We start from the raw sequence: 23,351 nt of genomic DNA on the forward strand, positions 1-23,351 counted from the left end.
GACACCCCCCTAAGTTTAACCTCCGACTTATCCGAGGGTCACAGAAAATGCCATGATGTTTTTGCTGAAAACCTGTCCTTGACTTGTCTGTGAGATCGATTTATAGGCGAGTGTCTGTGGTAATCTGATTTTCTCTCCCTAGGGGCCACAGATATCAAAGCGACCCCTGGATGCCACCTCTTTTACCTCCATAGCAGCTCTAAACAGTAGCAAGAGCTGGGGGGGGGGGAGAGATAATAGGGCATTCCTTACCCAGTCCAAGTATTCCCCTAGCTTCTGAGGCAGGCCTGATGCAAGCAACCTGATTTAAACAGATTGTGGTCTGTATTTAAAATCACCCTATTGCTACATTCAGCATTTGTATGTTGCATGATATAGCTCCAAAAACAAATTAGAAACAGGGAAGAGTTCTGCTTTTTATTTTTATCCTGAGTAGAAAGTGATTAAAACAATTTCCTTTTCTTTTACTATGCAAAATATTAGGCCATCGTAACTTTGGCAAAAAAAGGAATCTGACTGAACCATGAATCTGTTACTTGATAACTTAACTAAAGCTGAATACTTTTAATAAAACATTTGACCCAAACTAAGATAATTAGAATAAAATACATTAGTTACCTGAATCTTTGAGCCTGGTGGTGGAGAGGTCCAGGGTAGCGCCTGTTCGGAGACTGGTACAATTGGGAAAGGAGGGCTTGGCTTGTTTTCTGACTGGGATTATTAGCAAACTTCACAGTAATCGGTTCTGTAGCACCACTTGGTTTCTGGCCATTAAGTCCCTTTATGGCTTCTTCTGCCTCTATTCTCTTATCAAAACGGATAAATCCTACACCTCGAGAAACACCTGGGAACAGAATATGAGATTTAAATAAGCAAAGGAAGAAAGCATAAAGAACTTGTATCACGGTAAAGAAAATATAGCTGAAATTTTATATTGACCTTGAAAGAAACCTATCGCAACCTTAATAACTCAACCTATATGAAAAAGCATTCACGGTCCTATAAACAATGAGTAATATAAAGGACTTACAGCCCAATCCTATGCTCGCCGGTGCCCAGGGCTATAGTGGTGCTGAAATGGTAATGGAGGAGGCCTGGGCAGGCTGCCTGGGCTGAGAGGGAGCATAGAACATGGCAGCAGAACCAGCTGCTGCTTCTGTCCCCCTCCTGGGCCCAAACCTCCTATCTCTCTGCCTGGTTCGGCCCTCTCTCGCCCTGAAATGCCACACTGCCGCTGAGCGGTGCCACGTACCAGTGGAGGCTGTGTGGAATCCTCTTTCCAGCACTGAGGCCCAGTGCTAACTGGTGCTGGCCCAGCATCGGCACTCCTTTCTCTCCTGGTGCCACAAACATGCTTTATGGTAAGTTTATGACACCCACCACCGGTGCTATGGAGCTCAGGATTGGGCTCTAAGTTTAGGAATAGAGAAAGTAATGTAAACCTGTGGCTGCTTTTGCTCATATAAGAATACAGAATATCAGCTATTCCCACATGTTTTTCTAAGGGAATCCACATGTTGATTTCAGCCTGACCTTAATTTCAAATTGTGACACATTCACATCCATTGGTTAGTCTTAAACCCACCATTTGGGAATCACTGTTAATGTATTATTTTCTTCTAACAACAAATACGTCTGAATGCATGGTTGCTTTTATACATTTTTGTTTCACCTATCACTGTTCAGAAATCACTTGATTGTTAAGTGAATTCAAATCAATGTACCAGTGATGGCTTGCTTCTAAAAAGAAATGAAAGAATCTAAGAAACAAGTTCAAAATTCAAACGTTTAGAAATGTGCAAACTAAGAAAATCTTTTTCAACCTGTGACTTGATCAACCAGAATTCGTGAGGTGATGATGCGCCCATATTGTGAGAAAAGCTGCTCAAGCTCTTTCTGGGTCATCGTTTTTGGAAGGCCGCTGACATACAGGTTAGCATCTCTGATTGATGCCGAACTTGGACGGGCATAGGAAACCTGTGAGTTAAACATCATATGGGTAAATAATTATGTTCTAGACAAAGGTACACATATAGTTAACTATTTTCAACCAGCTATTTTCAACCTTGTGAATTCTGACAGCTTGTTTAAAATAACCACGCTCGATTTTACCTGCTCTTACTACAGTAATTGAGAACTAGAAAAATATTGAGAACAAAAGGAAAGCTGGAAATCACTTAAAAACAGATGTAAAGATGATGGTCTCTAAATACAAGAATAAAAACAGTAACTGGAGATAGGCAGGTTAATGTGCAGCCTCCCACACATCAGCTTTGTAAATTTACCCCACAGGCTGTGGGCGTACAAAATGATTTACTGTATCCACCACAATCTGAATATACTTACCACGTTCAGGTTCAGGGTTGCTCTGTTTTAACAGTTGGAGACTGAACAGATTATTTGCAGAGAGATATTTTCTCTTTGTATATTCATATTAAACTGGAAAGATCTGAGCTTTTTGAACTACAGAAGGACTAGTGAACCATCTATTCAGAGATAAGTCCCTTCTCACTACCATGTTATTTGCAAGTCACTCAACAGTCCCTTATACAAATCAGAACTGGAAAAGTTAGAAATCCAGCTGTGTTCACAATACATATAAGATTTACAGTAGCTGCGTATTAGTGAAATACAGTAAGACTTCCTAAAGAAATAGTTATTTAAAATTAATTAATAGCTGCAATCTATGCACAAAATAATGCCTAAGCTGTTTCTGCATTAAGCCCACGAACTTAAAATTATTATTCCATTCTACAAAAAGCCTCTCTCCCAAAAATCATTGTTTGTGTTGCTATCAGTTCCACAGAGAATGGAATATTCACTTTTTTCCTTGGTATACTATAATACTGGGATACATAAACCAAACAACTTTCTGAAGCTTTCCAACTCCATCTTTTTTAAAAAAGTATTTCAAGCCAAGCTTATCCATAAATTGCTATATAACATTTACACTACAGTACATGTGGAGGGGATTCAGTCACGAAGATGACAAGTAACACCCTTCTTTCCAAAACAAAATAGATGTATGTATTTTCTTCCACTCCTAAAAATAGATATTGACTCAACACAGAAAATGATGTTGAATGACTAATATTTGCCTCTGCAGCCTTTATTTATTTATTTAGACAAACACTTTACAGATTCTACATTGCTAGGAATTTGAAACCATTATTTCAAGATGCATTATCTATATTTTCCACAATATCACTACGTGTTATAAATAAAAAGCAACATTTACAAAGAAAAGGGAACTGACAGACAGGAACTGGCAGGACAGTGATTTTCAGACTATGGGTTGTTGTCGTTGTCCCCCTGGAAGGTGCTGAGCATATGGATAATTTATGTGCAAACATATGTTACAGAGGCAGGTGTAGTCTTCCTTCCCAATCAGACAAGATCAGGGCAAGTATTGGACTCTCACTGATTCACACTGAATGCGGGCAGGTGGATTGTACACTTACTGTCCTGTCATCCGAATGTGATTTGGGGGGAGGATATTTAGATGAGTTGATGCTTTGTTCATATGTTTCCTTGTGCCTGACTTGTATGAAAACAATTAGATTCTGCTTTATTCCTAATATTAGTGTGGGATTACTACCTCAATCCTTAGATACTCATGCAGGTTATGTGCAAGAATGTCTGCTCATTCACAGTGGAACAGTTGATTGGTGCTGGGCTCTAAGCTTATGCCAGTTTAAAAGGGGAATTGAAGTTCAAAAAAATCTGAAGATGCATGCAGTTAAGTGGTTGAAATAGGAATAATCATAGTGAGAAGCTAAATGGTATACTGTGAATGCACCTGTAACACTCTGAATACAAAAGTCCAGATAATGTATTACCTGGGTACCTTACAATCTTGTTCCAGTACAGAGTTCCCATAAGCTACACTCTAAATATATATTCCATTTCACATGATGAGAATTCACATGAGGTGACACTTATTTCTATCATGCAATTCCTATTTTGTTTCTTTCAGTGATCACCATTAACAAAAACACCTTGCATGTAAAACAGAGATTTTGAGATTTCTCTTTCTGTCCCTAGATGGGATGTGTATCACAGAGGCCTGGCCTGATATCAGAAATACAAGAGGCTATTAGAAATGGCAGTGTGATTGCCTGAATTGATCCAGGTTCCTGGCTTGCTTCCTTCCTCTAATTTTACATGGCCAGATTAGAAAAGTGTACGAGGCTGCGTAGTATGAGGCAGGGTTGGAGAGGGGGGAAAAATATTAAAACTAAGATAGTGAAAGGTGTACCCACAGAAGGCCACTTATCACACTCTTCAACTTCTAGACCCCGTAACCATGAAAAATGAGTCCAAGAAACAGGAATATAAGAATGGCCTGATCTGCCACTTAGAGGCAGAAGACTTTGCCAAAGTCATATATATTGTATTGGTTTGAAACCCCAGGGCAGTTGGATGTCTTGGAAATGACATATGCCCTGGACACACCATGAATGTGCAGGAATGCCTATGGCCTAGTTTTATCTTGTTTATATTTGGCATCTACAAATGTAGAGAAGGAGGCTACCTCAGAAGGCCAGGTGTAAGGGAGTGGCAACAGGATGCAGGTATCTTGTTGTCTTGTGTACTCCCTGAGGCATCTGGTGGGCCACTGGAGATACAGGAAGCAGGAATAGATGGGCCTTTGACCTGATCCAGAGGGGCTCTTCTTATGTTCTGCAGAGAAACTTGATACACAGTGGGGTTTACTTCTAAATATTGTTTTTTTCCCCACACCTAAGGGTACAGATGCATGCTAACTTAGAATATGGTTTCATTCACCTGACAGAATGGGTTCTAATACCTGAACAATTACTCCACAAATACATTTCTTAGTCTAAAGTTTCAAAGGACATTGTTGTATTAGCAACAGAATAATACAGTTTGTACAGTACAGCATTGTACAGCATGTTTGTACAGTATAGCATCATTTGCACAGAACAAAATATTATACTCCAACATAGCTACTGTCTGAATTTCAAAGCTTTATCCTTTTTAGGAAAAATAATATTCAGCACACTCCAAAGAAGGGTGAGATTCTATACATGCTGTATGTGATTAAAAATGTTTATATGCACACGAGTACATGGGATAACCTGACACAACCAGCTATCTATGTACCATAAAAATATTTCAGTCATGTAAGTGTGGCTAAATGGGAATACTACTTATAGTGTTAAACTGACATGCAACAAGAGGGTGACAAATAATACATTGAGTATTCTGTTTGAAGCTAGGAAAATGGGGACTTGACTATGCACACATATCTTATTCTGGTTCTTGAGCTAGATATAGGAGTGGAAGGATAAGGAAAGGAAAGTTTGCAAAGTTCTGTTTGTATTTTTAAAAAGTCTCTGATAGTACAATCATATGCATGTCTACTCAGAAGTAGCCTGATTAAGTTCAATGGGACTTACTCCCACGTCAGCGCACACAGGATTGCAAACTTATGGCCCAATTGTATCGCTCACCAGCATGCACCAATGCAGTGGCTGCTATATCCTGCGCACTGGAAGAGGACCGGGAAGGCTGGTAGAGGTAAGAAAAACATTACTTATCTTCCCAGTCGCTGCCCAATCCCCTATGGGACTCCACAGATCTATGCCAGCTTTTTTGCTGGCACAGATTTGGGGAATTTTCCAGGGGCATGTCAGGCCCAGAACAAGAGTTTGGATCCAGTGAACACCTATGCTGTTGTGATCTGCCTCCACTCTGACATGATGCCTGCCCCCTTTTGGCCTCTCCAATGGCAGAAGCCCGCCAGCAGCTGGTCTGTCAGGAGCCAGGTGGCCTTCTGGCCTTTGCACTGGTGGCAGCACTCCGCAGACCAGCAGAGAGGCTGCTGCAATGGCGAAGCATGAGAATAGGATTGGGCTGTTACTGAACTCAAACTTCGGTGGATTCTGTGAAGAGAAGTAACAATGTACTCTCAGCTAATCTGAATGACATAATGCCTACATGAGATGGATGAAGACATGATAAAAAAGACTGATGTAATTGATTCTCTCTTTCATTAATCTTATGCCATGCCATGCTACACCCCCAGCTCAATCAAGGCTAAATCTGCTTGTGTGAGTGAAGCAGCTTCGTTTTAAGCTGTTCTGCCATTATGACGCGCCTCCTGGATGTTTTACTATGATTTAGTCAAGATGAACACATTAGCCACTTAAACACATATCCACCATGATATGATGCTGCTTTCACAAAATCATGAAGACAGATATGACAAAACAAGACTCCATTTTGTTCCTGAAAAACATAACACTTTCCCACATAAATGCTTTACAGCCACAATGGTCTTCCATTAAGACCAAGTCTAAAGATATACAAATCAAATGGGAAATCTTCTATTGCAAGCCTTTCCTTTTAATGATTCTAAATAGGGCAGTCTAGTAAGAAAACAGTCAGTCTGAATTTTCCATGCTTCTTAAGGTTGTAAAATACAGATGGACAGGTTAATTCCAATTCGAGAAAATGGTTCTCAGTTCCTTAGGCATGTCTGTCAAGGAACTCATAGAATCATACTGTATAGCCACAAAAGACTTTTCAGTAGCAAATGCAGAACATTTCTTTGGAACTGAACTGCTAGACTTTTAATCAATCACACACATTGCTTCCCTCTATGTCCTGAAAATGTTTCCCTCCCAGCACTATAACAAAGATCTTGGTGCCTGGCTCAGTCCTGTTCATTTTACCATTTGATTCCTTCAGGTATAGAAACACACACAGAGATCACCTGGATCAGAATTACTGGAGCTTTGATTGGGCCTCTCGCAGGTTTTCTGAACTAGTAGTAGTGATTTGATTAGATCAGTAAAACTAACAGAAGATAAAAACATCTCAGCTCAAGGCTAGAAGTATGGAAGACAAACATGTATTTTTCCACATATCATTTGGTCTGTGATTTAAACATAACTTGGTCTTGGAAAATAAAGGTCATGTTTTGGCTGCAGCCTGGATTTCGTGCATGTGCATTCATGCACACACTAATGTAGTTACTAGGAGAATTCAAATTTACAGCCCAGTCCTATTCAACTCCCTGCACAAGGAAGCAGCTGCACCAATGTGGGGGAGTTTCAGGCCTGTGGAGACTAAAGGTCTACTTGGACCAGTGTCTGCTCTATAGTGGGGCAAAGCCTGCAAAGACCCAGGTCAGGGGATAGGATTTTGACATGCATCACTGCTGCTGATACGACCCCCTTCCCAGCTCTGATCTATTCTCCCCTTTACCTTATTTCCTTCCCTTTCCTTCCCCTCCTCCCTCCCACCCCTTGCACTAACTTATTTGTGCTGGCAGGCAATCCTGGCCTGTTGGAGAGCAGACCACTTGCATCAGCAGCCAGGCTGCTCTGAAGACTTGTCACGTTTTGTGATCACCGTTAAGGGTCTTATGAGTGTTTCGGTGGCATAAGGCCCAAATAGGATTAGGCTGCTATAAAAGAATGGAGGTCTCTGTACTTTATGCAGGTCATCCCTCATTATCAGCGGATTTTGCATCTGCGGATTTGACTCAACACAGGTGGCCATCGCCATCCAAGTTGAGTCACTAAAAAACAGTCCCTTCAAAAATATGTAAACAAGGAGAAAAAAATGAACAAAGCTTCCCTTACCTCACGTGGCAAGCTGGACAGCTGCAGGGCAGTCTATGGTGCTCCTGGGAAGTTATTTCTGGATTGCGCCAAGCTCCCTCCCACCCTTGATCCTGGAGTGAGGAAGCTACTCGGCACCTCACAGATCGGTCGCCCCTCCCACCCACAAGGCTGTGCTTTCCTCAAGCACTGTGGCCTCCTTCCCCCCTGCCACCGCCATTCTGTGCCCCTCATTCTTCCTTTGAAGCAATTGGCTGAGATCAGCCATACTTTAGCTGCTAGGCAGCCAAATCCTGAGCTGCTTGGAGTATGAGGCTGCAGTGGCGTGGAAAATGGATGCTGTGGCATCCAATGTGTAACTGGGCAGCTGCCAGTGGCTCCTCGGGAGGACATTCGTCCCCATTCCCTGAGTAAGGAAAGTAGCCCTGCAATGGGGCTACTTGATTCTGCGGCAACCCTTGGGCTGTTGCAGAATCAAAGAGCTCTGTGTTGGGCTGCATGGCCCAACATGGAGCTCAGGATCTGATGGAGCTCAGCTCCACTAGTCCCACCCTCCGTCTGCGCCACTCCCTCCCCCACCATGCCTACCTCTTTGCCACCTGGCAGTTCGGGCGACCGCCAAGCTGTGGAGCATCTGCTATCCCCTGGTGCTAGCCCAGTGCTTGCTGGTGCTGGCCTAGCTCTAGTCTCAGGTGGTACTAAGCCCTGCAAATGTGCCTTATGACACATTTGCAACAGGGCACACTGGTGGTGAGCTCTAGTGGTGGTGGTGAGCACCACACTGGTGGTGGGCACTGTACATGACTGTGCCCTGAGTTGTTAAAATAAAAGTCCCTTTAAGAACAGTTAAACAAGGAAAAACATTTCAGCTTCCTCCATGTGACAGTGGCGCTTGTCAGTGTGTGTGTTATGGGGCTCAAGGGAAGCTCTGCAGCTGGCTTCTTCATCCTGCGGGGGAAGAGGAATTGGATCCAGGCACCTTGTGCTTGACACATGCTTCAAAAGCTCCCATCCCTGGTGATGATATCACCATCTCCACTCCCTCTGGGCAGCCTCCGCAGACTTCATACAGGCGCAGAGTGGTGGTGGGGGGAAAGGTGGCTGCGGTGCTTGAGGAAAGCACAGTCTCTGTGTGTGTGACTGTAAGTGTGTGTGTAACCAAGATGGCTGTTCTGTGAGGTGCCAGGTAGCTCCTTCAGTGGGGTAGCTTCTTCAGGATTGGAGGGGAGGGGGCTTGGTATGATCTGGAAATAGCTTCCTGGTGGGAGGGGACTTGGTGTGATTCGGTAATAGCTCCCTGGCAGTGCCGTAGACTGCCCTGCAGCCCTCCAACTTGCCGTGTGGGTTTAGTTTTTTCCTCCTTGCTGACATGTTTTTAAAGGACGTTTTACCACGGATTTGCATCATTTCTGAAAAAATGTCATTCCTGGCTCCGACTTGGCCATTTACAGTTTTTTGCAATTGCGGGGGTTTGGGGAACCAAACCCTCCCGATAACAAAGCATGACCAGTATGCGCAACAATAAGATGGGAAATCTTGGCATGCAAAGGACAAAGTGCCATTCTTTATATAGAGATTCTGGCGCTTTCCTCATTTTCTATGGAAGCACTCTTTACCCTCCTATATAAGCATATACAGTACAAGGAAGTTAAGGACAGAAGAAAGTGAACACTTGTAGTTTGTATTAAATGGGAAAAGTAGGTACGGAAAAAAAGAAGCAAAAGCAGAAAAGCAGGGCATCAAATGGGAGAGGTTAAAAATGCACTGGAGTGCAGCTGCAGATGAACCACACAAGAAAGATGCAAGCAACACAGGAGGTAACTGAAAAGAAAAACCTGCGCAGGTGAATATTAAATGAAGAGCAAACAACAAAGAAGAAGCCAAGGGGAACAAAGTGAATAGCACAAAGATCACAACTGTCAAGAAGAACAGTCCAGTGTCACTGAAAGGCTATCTTGAAATGGAAGTAACAGCCGAATGAAATACCCAGAAAGGCAAACACTGGAATGGTAGTGACTATAGCAAAATGACAGTTGCTGATTTGGATGACTGGATTAGAAGTGAAATGATGATTGAATGACAATATCATGGTCTCCCCCCATCTTCCGTTTTAACATTCCTTTATCTTCACTGAATCTTCCTGTCATTTTTTGCTGCTCAAACTGTCTCCCACTTCTTTGTCTCTTTTTGCTTTTATATGTAACTTTAAAAGTATCATTCACAACAAATGTTCGGTTCACATTTTCTGTGGTCACTCCAAATGATCCCAATTTTTCCCTGCGGTCATTTGATTTTTCTGACTTTTGAACATCATGCTCCTTACACAGGAAAGACTGCCCTCCAGAATATGTGCTAGAAATTGAGATACACAGATCAGTACCAAGACATAGAAATAGGGGGCTGGAGAACCCAAAGGCCATCTATCTGGATGTCTGCCCAAAGACAAAATTACTCACCCTACCCCCACTCCAATCAACCTAACCAAAGTATCAATGAAAGTATACAAGGTGCCTGCAGAATAAATTATTCCAAGTATATTATCCAAGTTAGCAAAACAGACTACAGGAATAGATCAAAACCTGTGTTTAGCCAACTAGACCTCAGGGAACAAGATTCTGGTAATCCCCAAAATGGTGCTTCAGTCTAACTCTGAGCACAACCAAGAAACACTTACTGATGAAACTGTGGAGTAACAAGTCAATTCCATACAACAGCCTATTGGCAGATGCGGCACTCACTGAAACCATAGGAAAAAAGGAAGAAAACCTGGGCCACCAAAATAGAAATGATAGGACATTTTAAAGATCATATACTATACACTAAGAGGAATACTTAAAAAACAAACAAACAGGTAATTATAGACTTATTCTAGTTCCTACCTTGTCCACATCTTCAAGTCTGTGGATACTGGGAGGTGAGTCTGGACATGGCACTTGAAGCAGTACAAATTTTATTTAACTTTCTTGCAAATGAAGGACATGAGACTAGGGATGATTGGAAGGAGGAATATGTACTGAATGTCCTTGGTGGCTTCAGCCATGTTGGAATTCTAGACCTTCAATTCTGAGTTTGCTAAACCATAGAAACCAAATACATCAGAGCTCGGTAAGCATTGTAACCTGGGCTCCACAGAGGCAGTAGCGGGGGGTGGGGGAGTGTGCATAGAAAGCAGCTATATTTACCTTTCATAGTTAGAGTTTACCAATTCCATACCAGAAACTGGAAAGTTCTTTAATTCAGATAAAAAGGGGGTGTCGATAACTAAGGCTCCAATATCATGGTGTTGTGAAACACCTTTATGAAGTGTGCAGAGAAGGGCACTTTGGGCTACCCCTCCAGATGGTGGGAAGGACTCCATACACAGTGGCAGTGAAGAGGATCCCTGCCAACTTTGATAAGTCAGTGGGGTGGGTGCAACAGGATGGAGGTGGGTGCATTGGGGGAAGGGTGTGTTGGAGGTGGGAGGGAGTGGCACATGGCATAGCTGACTCATACCAGATACTACCCCTTTAGATAGTATTTCTTCTTCGTACTTGGTTTTTCACTGCAGCATTGGTAAGACTAATGATGATTATTTAAATTAAAAATAAGGCAAGAGGGTCTATTCCAGTACTTCAAGGCAGATATCCAGAGATAATGACCAGCCAGCGCTCTGGAAACATCAAGTGCATTGCTAAGAGAAATAATTGCTCAAGCTGTGTGGAATGAATAACGCTCTGGCTCCTTGGCAAAACTGAAGTAGTTAGGAAGTAAGAATTCTGTTACTGCAGATGCATAAAAGTGAGAGATAAAGACCCTCCTGCACACTCTGAACACAGCAAAACAAAACTGGAATCTGAGTACAAGGGTGAGGCAGAGAATTTGTTAATTGGAATCATGACATCCAAAGGTTAATTTCCCTCCTAAGAAGTGCAACTGTGAAGTCAGTAAGATTATAAAGATACTCGGGCTCTTTTAACTCAAAGCTTATCTTTGTAATGTTAGTCTTAGCAAATGGCCTCCCTTATAATTAATACAGATTTGCAATTAGGAGAAACAAAATGTGTGAGAAAGAATGAGCTGGCAACCCTCCTGCCATCTCACAGGAACCCCCCCCCCCCAAAAAAAAAAGATCAAGTAAGAAACAATTATCCATGTACTCTTGTCCTGTTCTAAAGAAGAAACAGGATCAAAATGTACCTAAGATGATTCACTTCTTATTGGTATATTTTCAAATTAAAGTTTGTTATTTCAATTCCTCATCAACTTCTAGGTTGAATCACCATAATATGAGGAGTGTTTGTAGCCTGGATATTAAGTAATGTTGCTGAGTAGGAACTACATGTTCACATGTCTACAAAAAAGGCTTTCATGTTATAATTTTCTGGGCATATGACAAAGATGACTTTTTTCTAGGGCATGATGAAATAAAGTGGGCTGAAATCTAACTAGATCTGCCTGTTTGGGAATTGAATTATAGATATGAGAAGTTTCTTAGCATCTGAATTCAGAGTTAAAAAAATTTCCAATCTCAAGTGAATGATTTTGATTTTTTCAAACTTTTTTGGGCTTGCACATTTGCTTACAACAAATTATTCTCTTCATGAAAGAATACTCAAACTTCAGCGTATAGTTCCTGGATATTACAGCTGTAATCAGAGATGTGATGATTATCAATTTTTTTTCCTTCAAGGTGGAATGAATTTTTTCTTCCTTATGTTCTAGATAAATACAAACAAGATATAGAAAACTATATCCCACTCATTAAATTATATTATCTTGGCAATACCTGTGGTATCTTGGCGAGTCACCTTAAACTGCAGCTCTCTCACCTGCTACAGTCATCTAAATGAGCAATCCCCACTATGCACCTAGAAAGGCTTCCCCAGTGCAAACTGTTCCACTGGGGAGCTTCAAGGTCATGTCACCAATCTCCCCTAAACTTAGCTCTGACCTGCTGCTTCCAGGTTCTGCTGCGCCAGCAGTCGTTGCGCCTGGATTTCTGAGCAGACACGGCAAGCTGGGGCACAGTTTGAAGAGATCAGCACTGCGACCACGAGGCTCCCCCACAAAACAGTAATTGCAGTTTACGTGGGGGTGGGGTTAGGCAGGGACCTGGATCTGGCTTGTAGGTCGGATTCTGGAGACCCCTGATCTAGATGAATTCTAATAGTTTTTCTTACCCTGGCACAGTGTCCTTTGACTCTTTCCAGATTCTCCTTTGAACAGTTCAGACATTTCACCAAGCCATGGCTAAGGAAAAATGGTTTGGCACGATGCCTGAACTGACAAATCATACTTATTGCTGTTGCTCTATATCCAGTAAGCGGTGCACCACAGACATGTGGGTGCTGAACAGATACAAAAATGAAATCTGACAAGTTCTAAAATATAGTCTGCCTATACATTTTAAAGTTCAAACCATGAATAGCCATGGCATAATACTGGTTCTATGTGATGATTCCAAGCCTCAGAAATGGAGCATACTGTGCTCCCCAACCTTCACATGGAAAGGAAGGAAAGTATCTATTTCGAATCATACTTCGAAGCAAGCCTCGAAAACAAATGTGACATCCCAAATTGGCAAATCTCTGAACCTGGGACTGCATTCCAGTTTCATATCCTGTCCCCATATTCTTTTCCCAGCTATGGTTAGGACCCTCAGAGGCTTTACTATGCCTATTACAAGGCATTAAAAACATCCCTCAGTTTGGACAAAAAAAAAAAAAAAAAAAACCTCTACAGAACTCAGCAATCCCTTTGGAAGTGAGGTGTGCCCAGCTCCCCTCATTTCTGGAGGGTGGGGGGCATCCCCTTGTACCTGCAGATGCGGGTATCCATGGAGGGTTCCAGAACGGAACCCTCGCAGATATGCAGGAACACCTGTGTTTGGGTTTGGACATCCCAGCTTGTTCTAAACCATGACCTCTGCTTGTGCATGGAAAGACGAGGCTGAGAAGCCTAAGGATCAGGAATATTGTGCAGAACAAGTTTTAAATAGCACCGCTATTATTTCTAGGCAGGAGATTATTCTTTGAAGAGACGCAGTTAAAGCTGATTTGCATTTTTCACAATAAGCCAGTGTGGTATTGTGCATAGAGTACCAGATCAGAGAGATCAGAGTTCAAGCCCTAGCTCAGTGACTGACCCAAGTCATGGCTATCTGTCAGCTTAACCTACCCCACAGGATTGTTGTAAAGTTGGGAAGATGCATGTACTTTGCCCTGATTTTCACAAAGGAAAGGAGAGATACAAATATGACAGAGATTTCTAAGTACACGGTGAACTGCAACAACATGACTGCTTTGCTGTGTATCCTGACTTTGCAAGCAATTCAACGTGTCCAGAACAGACATTGTAAAACAGAAAGGTGACCACTCTTTCTCCTGTAAATTCAATGCACCCACCCCCTCCCAAAATACATCTTATGCTTGGGGTCAATAGACCTAATGCTTGAGGCTAAGCAGAGTGCACAAATTAGTTCTTGTTGTATCTCTCATGTTGCTTTTTTGTGTTATAAGGACAGGAAAGAAATTACTGTCCTACAGACAAAAATGCACTTGTTTGAGAAAACATGCAAATTCATGCCTTTGTTCTGATCGTCCCAAAATGCTGTTTTGATACTGTTCAAACATTATGCCTACGTTGAAACAATAGGCTGCTACCTTTGCTACATTTTCATACAAGAAACACTACCAATGCATGAAACAGCCCAAAGAACCCAATACATTTGGAAGTTGGAAGGTTTCAAAAAGGAGGGTGACTTGTGTTGCACCTTAGGTATGAGATATGTCAGTGGGACATGAAAGAAGTCAAAATAATTTTTTCAGAAAGGATTTTTCAAATCTCTGTTGTCACAAATAGAATGAGTGTTCTTTTTCTGACCATTTTTCTCCGAGTAAGATGGTAATTGTTTGTGAGCTTCTTTTTCTTAAATGCCTGGCATAGCAATAGTCAAGAGCTGCAGGGAAATGCTTTGACCATCTCCACTGGTCTCTGACATTATGTCAAATATGACACATGGGAAAGAGTTTAAAAACCAAATTACACTAGACACTAGCAATGTATTTTCTTCTAATGACAGCCATTTATGTGACAAAATTTAACCACTTGCCCTCATGCAATTATTCTGCTCTTTGTTCAAGCGAAAGGAACAAAATTACTCATGTAGGTCACCAATACATAGCTATTTTTTAAAGCAACAACCCTCTTGGCATCCCACCAACATTAACTAATGCTAAAAATGTCAGGAATGTTTACATTACCAAGGATTATAATGGTTATTACTGGTGGTAAAAGCTGCTATGGGGAGACCATTTTCCTGGCAAGCAAGACCCAAGCAATAATTGATTTGTCAAGACCAAGGGAGCAGAATTTTCAAGGTACAAAAACATAATGACCAAAAGAATGGTTGCCACTGGTCATCACTACATCTTACGGTTGCAATGCAGCCCTTACTGTCAGCTAGATTTTGCCACTGATTTAAGTAAGATGTGAATTAAGTGCTGCATCTGCAATAACATTTTTGTTACTGCCCTAACAAAGCAACCAAAGCCGACACTTTCTCATGCCCAGGAAAGTTGATAAGATTACAGGTAAGTACCATGACTAACAATTAATAACTTCTATAAATTATAGCATTATTTTCATGACCCCATCCCGACAGTGCTAAGCTGCAAGTACTAAGGAACTGCTAGTAACAAAATAATACCCCCAGAGATCTAGTCCCTTTCTCCTACTGCTTTCCCCTGCAAAGGGCTCTAGGGCCACAATGAACACCAAGATATCACGTCTGCTTTCAAAATATTTTTTCAAAGCACGATACTTTCCATGCGCCAACTTTTTTTTTTGCTGTTTGCAAATATTCCTCCAACATTTCACTTGAAGTTTACCCTTTGATCTCTTATTGTGCTATTCTCAAGACATGGCAGCTCTGGGACTTTTATCCCACTAACTTCAGCAGACCAAATGCCTCTTGCTCCCTCAAATGCAAAAGTCTTTTTTCTCTGGTTGCCTCTTATGGTTGGAACACCTGTCTAGTTTCCTTCAACTTCATTTGCAGAATCTACTTTTTTCTGTGAAGCATTTGGTACAACCTCTTAAATCTAAAACATGTACTTAGATCAATTTTCATGTACAATAGTTTTCCCATTTACCCATATCTCCATCTCCTTTTTCCTTCTCTGCGTTAAACATTAGATTGTAAACCCCTTAGGGCAGGGCTTTGTAGTCCCTGTATTCTTTGTACAGCACTATGCACACTGATTGCATTATAAACAACTAGGCCAGTGATTCTCACACTTTTAGCAATGGGGTCCACTTTTTAGGAATAGAATCTGTCAGGATTCACCAGGAGTGATGCCATGACCAGAAGTGACATCATCAAACAGGAAAATTTTTAACAAGCCTAGGTTGCAATCCTAACCACACTTATCCAGGAGTAAGTCCCATTGACTATCATTGTTAAAAGCATATACATAGTAGCCAGTTAAAAGTACAGATCTGTAATATTTCCCCAGATGCAATCACATACAATGGTAGTATCAAGTCCTATATATTAAAAATAAAACATTGAAATGGATGGGGACCAACTTGAAATTGGTTCATGACCCACCTAGTGGATCCTGACCCACGGTTTGAGAAACACTGAACTAGGCAATGAAATGAGCCTCATGATTACCCTGTGTCACTTGGAATGTAGGAAGCTACCCTATATCAAGTCAGACCTTTGGCCCATCTAGCTCTGTACTGTTGTCATTGACTCTCCAGGGTTTCAGACAGGAAGTTTTCTCTGCCTATCCTTGGAGATGCTGTGGAATGATCCTATAACTTTCTATGTGCCAATAGAAAGAGCATATGCCACTGAGGACCACACCCTCCCCCAAATATGCTCCATATCCAAACCAATATTCAACACAAATAGCCACCTTTATAATTACAGTGGCCCAATATCTTCACTAGGACAACTGAAATCCCACAAAGAAATGACATTTGCCAAATTATGCTTATTATGTTCATGGATGGATAAAAGCCATTGTAAGGGTCATGGATTTTTCAGTAAGGGATATATAGTATATACTACTAATTGTAGTAATTCCTAATAATGTTAACTGTAAAAACAACCAAGGACTACACACTCTCACCTGCAGGAAGACAGGTAAACTTATGAGAGCACAAGTTAAGCAGTTTGCACTGTAATATGTACCACAACTAACAATACACTAACATCTTTTAACACACTCTGTGTGTGTGCATGCACATGTGTGTTTGTGTGTAGTTTAATGCTGGATATCATAACTCTTAAAAAAAACAACACTAGCTATACTTATCTCGTTTAAAAGTAACCTGGTTAATTTGATTCAACCATAATTGAACCAAAAAGACAACAATCTACTCATCCAGAATTCAGCTAGTACTTTTGTTAGTTCAAAGATATATGGATTTGTAAGGCTTGGTCTATAGAAGTTTGTATCACTTCAGAATACTGTTCAGAATCACACCACGTCGACATCAAAAATTCTCTGCCCACAGAAAGCTAGCATGTCAGAGAGAGAAAAGTTCTAACCTAGCCTTTATCCTACTGTATTATTTGTACTACAGGCAGGGAGGTTTAAAGGTTTTTTTTATGTGAATAAAATTCAAAAGAGCACATGCTTCTTAGTAAAGCAGAGGTAAGTTTAATCAAACATATCCCCCTTGATCGCTGTCCACCTCACTACCTTTATACATATTCACCATTTTCCAGGTTGTGTGTGTGCGGGGGCTGTATTTAGTGCACTAATCAAGGGTAAAATGAAATTGAAATAACTTTACTAAGGGTACAATCCTAACCCACTTTCTAGCACCGACATAAGGGCAATGCAGTACCTAGGTAAGGAAACAAACATTCCCATACTTTGAGGAGGCCCCCGTGAGTGGCCCCCAACTGTAGGATGAAGCACACATCCCACTGGCACAGCTATGCCAGTGCTGAAAAGTGGGTTTTTGGGCCTAAGTCAGAAAAATTAACACTTTCAGGTTGCATTCGAAAATATTTTTAAATGATTTGTTTTCAAAGTGATGGTGGCTCATTTAAGGTTTAACACCAAGTAAGGTTGTTTGACATTTCAGAAAACAGAGTTTCATTCTGAGAATCTGAGTTATCCTGGTCAGGACACATCTGACCACAAGTTCAAATGTTTGCCTCAGAACTAATCTTTTCTTCCTTGAGAAATACTTGCCAAGCTAATTATCAGTTCAAAGAATAAGCTTAAATGCTAAAGGGAAAGAATGAATACGGATGAAAATAATGCCCTCTAGTGTGTTCCCATGAAAACATGATGGGAGAAGTACACAAGGGCACACAAACTACCAGACTGGAACAAATAGGCTGAAATGACAGAGTCCTGTTTTCACACACTATGCAGCAGAATAGAGTCATCCTATTGTGCAATAACTTAAGAGTGCTTATTTTTAGCTTTTTAATGCTTCCTGTAGATTATTTCATTACCCAGAACCCAATGCTGCTACTAGGTTTCTCCTAAATTATTTCTTAGCCAACAACTTCTATGCACCCTAGATGCACTGGAGATGATCTACATCTCCAGGTGACCCTCTAATACAATGATATTAAAAGCCTTTTAAGAAATAACCATGCAAATATAACATTTCATAAATCAAACTATCTTCAGGATCAAGAATGAATTGCAATCTGCCATGAAACCTATATTTTGTTTTGAAGTGTGATAAAAGTCAAATCAATACATTTCAAAATGTCTTTATTTTCATGTTCAGACTGAAATGATTAATCGATTAAATATGAAAATCCAAACTTGGCATGCCAATTTATATGAATGTATTTAAAAGAAGTACAGTGTTCAAAACTGTGCATCCTTTATAATACAAATCTGAAGTACTAGTATTTGCACACTTTTTGAACCAATAGCGGTATGGTAATAAAAGCAGAAAAAAACAGTTCATAAATAGGGGGGATACACCAAATCCAAAGCATGACCAAGCTTTCAAGTGGAATAATCGTACACAGCACTGAGAATCACCACCATTATCTTCAATTTAAGGCAAGCTGGTTTGATTAAAACACACACCAAAAGCTCCCCCCTGCTTTTAAGGTACTTTGGGTTCCCTGCTTTCAAGCTAAGAGAAGGCAACTTCTTATCTCTTAACTTTAATCTGAAAATAGACATGTGAGTTGCTGACTCAAGATTACATTTTAATGCTCAGCACTTGATAGGAATATTTTATTTTGTTGCTTAATACTACCTCATTCAAGTAAAATATGCAGTATCTACAGGGGATCCTGGAGTAAGCAATTTCATACACTGTAAAAGATACCAATGTTGGCCCCTGCTTGCTCTTAAAATAGATTTGAAAAGAGTAAGTTAAAAATTATTACATATGTATTCAATACAATATACATGCAGAGCTATTATGAATCAGTTAGCAAGGGTACCTCAGAAGGACATTACAGCATAGTACTACAGTTTCTTCCACACAGAACTACAGTACAGAGAAGCTAATGGAATGCAGGCACACTCTTGAAGTCAAGGTATTCTGATTGTGGTTTTCTTTAGCAAGTTTTGGTTTCTGGAAAACAAATCCTGCAACGAACAACAGTGAGCGAGATTTATGTGCTACTAGAAACTGGTACTTGCTCACCTTTATTCTAGGGCAACTGTAGATGCAACAGGGCTCCTACTGAACGCCCATTAACTTCAAGGCAAGACAGCAGTTGAAATAGGCAAATAAGCCTATGAAATAAGCCCTGTGTGGTAGCCATTTTGAAAACAGGCTTTTTAAAAAAAACATTTCTATGGTTTTTATGGATGTGTCTAATGTTGAATTTTTAACAACCTGACTTGAAATCCTGTAATAAGTCATTTAAAGATTTTCTGCCTGTTTGTTTTTATCAACAAAAACTGTAGCAGTCTGAAAAGAACAAAAAAAACTGCCATCTGCCACACACCTTTCCTTTGCTCTAAAGTAAGAGCTAGCTATGCCCTCTGGGCTGTCAAGAATGCCACACTGATTATGAGATAGCCAGACACTTTCTTAACTACACTCTTCCTCCTGAATTTAGCAAAACACTCTTTGTATTCTCTTACCTTTATGGTTTTGGTCTGGAGTCTGAGTCCATTTAAAGTGTTAATGGCTTTCTCTGCATCCTTTGGATCAATATAGTTAACAAATCCATACCCTAAACTCTGCCCTGTTGAAACATAAGAAACAAAAAAAAAAGGACTCAGTATTCTTTGCAGCACATGTGTACGATTTCCAAGTGGGGAGTTGAAATCCTTTTCTCTGATAACCTTTTTCGCCTAGCACTCTTGTCCCAATCCAGAAACCACACCCATACAGCCCCACTGCCTTCAGGAGGACTGCTCAGAAATAAGTTGTTTTATCATGGGAGCTTCTATGTTTAACAACTGCTGGTTCTTCTAGATCCCACAGTGTCTGTAAAACTGTGAAAACTAACATGGGTACATGGAAGTTTTACAGAAGTGGTCACACTTAATTTTTTTTAAAAACAGAAATCACATTAAGAGGACAGAAGACAAAGGGACAGATAGTAGCAGCAGCAGCACATGCACAGATTTTAACAGCTTTGTGATAATTAAATTAAGAGACAAAGAATTGGTTGTACAAGCAACACAAGTTCAATTTAAAGTGAAATATATTGCTCAAACCAACATAGTAGCCATCAGCAGCAGCCAGCCAAGTTCCTACAAATGAGAACCTTTAATAAGCCTCGTGTTTACTCTGACTCAACTGGTTGAACATTTATTCATTTATACACTGTCTTTCAGCACGAAAGCAGTTCACAAACGAAGAATAAAAACTAACAGTGGCATGTAATTTCTAAAAAGTTTTCATTCAGATGAAGAACTAAATACCTGACTAATGCATTTTTTGCACCACTGCCATCACAATGACAGCACAAACATGACAAGAAATGGCATGCCAGGATTCACAGTTATTATGGCCTCTGCACTGTGCTTACAAAGAGTTCCCAAGAAGGACAAAACAGTTAAACTTTTTCTGCATTTGATGACAGGAGCATATTTTAGAAGCCAAAATAATTTCAACAGCTTCTGTTTTATTGGTAGTGTCTCTGTTTATGTTTCACGGGTCATCTTTACCCAGTACAAACATCATGGTTTAGTAACAGGCAGCTAATAATGCACCATAGAGATTCATACTGCTTAGGAAAACCTTGGGGTTGTGATGTACTGCATTTGACGAAGACAAACTAACCTAATAGCCTTACATATGAAAACAGAACTACAGAGCCTGGTCTCTCTCCCCCCCCCCATACTGTATAAAAGATAACCAACACCAGACAATAACATTCAAACACAATTTATAGGGTTCCAAGACTAAATATGCTTAATCCTGGAAGGTGACTACAATTGTACATAATTCACATGCCCTATGTTCCTCAAAAAGCAGGAGTAAGATGTCCTGCTCATTCTGCATTACTTCTTTTGTCAACAACAACTTTTGTTGGGAATTATTTATTTATTCAATTTATGCCTCTGGATAAACAGTACTAATGCTGATGTGACAGAAGAAGCTGGGAAATCATAACTCAAGTTCCCAGTCCAGGAAGGTAATATAAGAAGGTGGACAGCCCAATCCTGAGCTGCCCAGGGTGTTGAGCTGCGGCAACACCAAAAATGGCTGCCGCCGCATAATGCACACTTTGGGTAGCTGTCGCTGGCTCCTTGGGAGAAGGGGACTTTCATCCCCTTCCCCTGGGTAAATGGAGTAGCCCTGCAATGGGACTACTAGATTCACCACCAACCAAAAGGTTGGCGGTGAATCAATCGCCTCTGGCGAAGCATTGCTCCACCGGTCCTGCCTCCTCCTCTGCCTGCTCCCTCCCTCCCGGCACACGTCCTCCCCGCTCTCTCCCCGCCTCCCTGGAACGCTTCCTCCCCGCCTCCCCCATGCCCCCACTTACCTCTCTGCTGCTCGGAAGTCCACGCGACCACCAAGTGGTGGTGGTTGGGTGCCCGCCTGGCAGTAGCTTGGCACCTGCCACCGCTGGGCTATCACCAGTGCTCGCCTGGCAGTAGGGCCCGCAAACATGCCTTATGCACGTTTGCAACTGCATGCCAGCAGTGAGCCGACACGCCAAACTCAAGATTGCGCTCTAAGACAGCTGACTAGGAATTGTCCAGTTGGGAGCCTTCAGGTTTCCATTGTACTCCTCTTTATGAAGTTAAGGATGAGTGACATTCAGCATGCATTGCTGTCACTCCTCTCAGTCTCTTCTTACAGTCTCTGATTTTACAAACTGCCTAGCTACCACTAGAGATTAGATGTGGGAAAGGCAATTGAAACTGCATCTAGATCACATGAAAGAGTGAGTTTTTCTGTTTTCAATGGACAGCGTAACTCACAATGACCCTGATCCAAATGTCACATCTACCAGTGGCTTACAAACGAAGGGCTGAGGGGGCCACACGCCCCGGGCACCAAGCTGCAGGGGCACCACTAGTTGACCAAAATATCTACAATCACGGTTATTTGGAATAATACCATCATGTTATATACCATTTGATGTGTAATTTACAGCAGAATGCAACAAAACAAAATGGAGCTTCTCCATATCTCCATTCTATCAAAGGTTATGGTCAAAAAACCAGAAAACAAAAATACAACTGTCTTGTGTAACAAAGAGACAAACAAAAACGGATCCTTAACTCAAAACGGATTAATAAGACTGATTATTCAAAGAGCCAAAGAGGAGGAGTTATGACACAGCATGAAACCAATAAGGTATTAATAAGGGGACACCTGGGGGGGGGGGGTGACACCACTAGTGACCAAAATTGTGGTTTTTAGGAACAATACCATAATGTTAGATACATTCGATGCGTAATTTACAGCAGAATGCAGTGAAACAAACCACATTGAAATATATGTGTTCTATCAAAGCTATAGCCAAAGAAGTAGAAAATGAAACACAACTGCCTTATGTCACAAAATGTGGATTTAACTCAAAACTGACACTTCCGATCGCCCAATTAAAGGGCAATTGGAGTTTGTTTAGCCTGGCTTCGAACACAAGAGTCTCCTCCCAGTTGGGGAGTGGAGGTGGGCTGGAACTGGTGGCTACAGGAGCCTTTTCAAGGGCACAATACCCAGCCCTTAGAATACATATATTCCCATGTGGCTTGCTTTATTGAATTCTGCATTAAATTACATTTCCAATGATATCTAAAATGATGGAATCATGTGTACAGACAGATTTCATAAGTTGACCCCCACTGTCAAACTTCCCTTCACGCCTCGCTAAGCACAGGCGCCATTTTTAGAGGGGCTGGGCCCGGCAGCCATGCTGGGGAGGGCTTGTCCTCTCTGCGCTGGTGAGGTGGGCGCCACATTGCGCCCACCATTTTGAGGGGGTCTTCCCTGCAGCTTCCCCCTCTGTGCCCGCGCAACAGGCACCATGTTGGGGGGAGGGCTCCACCGCACCTCTGCCCTCCACACCTGTGCAACGAGCTGGCACTATTTTGGGAGGGGTTGGGGCACGGGCGCCATTCTGGCTGGGCGATTGTGGCCAGCATATTGGGGAGGGCTCCTCCCAGTGCTGGCCTTGGCCCTCCTCGTGGGTGTTCGCACCACCCGCTGGGCGCCCCGAGTGCCTGGGGGGTGCCGCTTTCCTGTGCCCCCCTTTTTGCTAGGTGGCTTGGGGGGCACCGCTTTCCAGGGGCCACAGGGCATCACAGGTTCCTGGGGAGGTGCCGCTTCCGTCACCCCCCCCTTCATGGG

The 23,351-nt window shown here is 41.7% G+C and overlaps 1 protein-coding gene across 2 annotated transcripts in view; it reads right to left on the reverse strand.

Moving 5' to 3' along the window:
- ELAVL4 (ELAV like RNA binding protein 4) overlaps positions 1-23,351 on the reverse strand; it is a 124,861-nt gene that overhangs the window by 4,947 nt on the left and 96,563 nt on the right. For both annotated transcript variants that reach the window (XM_066623202.1, XM_066623201.1), the window contains exons 3-5: positions 19,676-19,779; positions 1,824-1,977; positions 619-844 (exon numbers count right to left, since the gene is read on the reverse strand). In XM_066623202.1, the coding sequence (XP_066479299.1) occupies positions 619-844; positions 1,824-1,977; positions 19,676-19,779 (484 nt within the window). The remainder of the gene's footprint in view (positions 1-618; positions 845-1,823; positions 1,978-19,675; positions 19,780-23,351) is intronic.

Source organism: Tiliqua scincoides, chromosome 4, assembly GCF_035046505.1.
Source record: "Tiliqua scincoides isolate rTilSci1 chromosome 4, rTilSci1.hap2, whole genome shotgun sequence".
Classification (NCBI taxonomy): Eukaryota; Metazoa; Chordata; class Lepidosauria; order Squamata; family Scincidae; genus Tiliqua; species Tiliqua scincoides.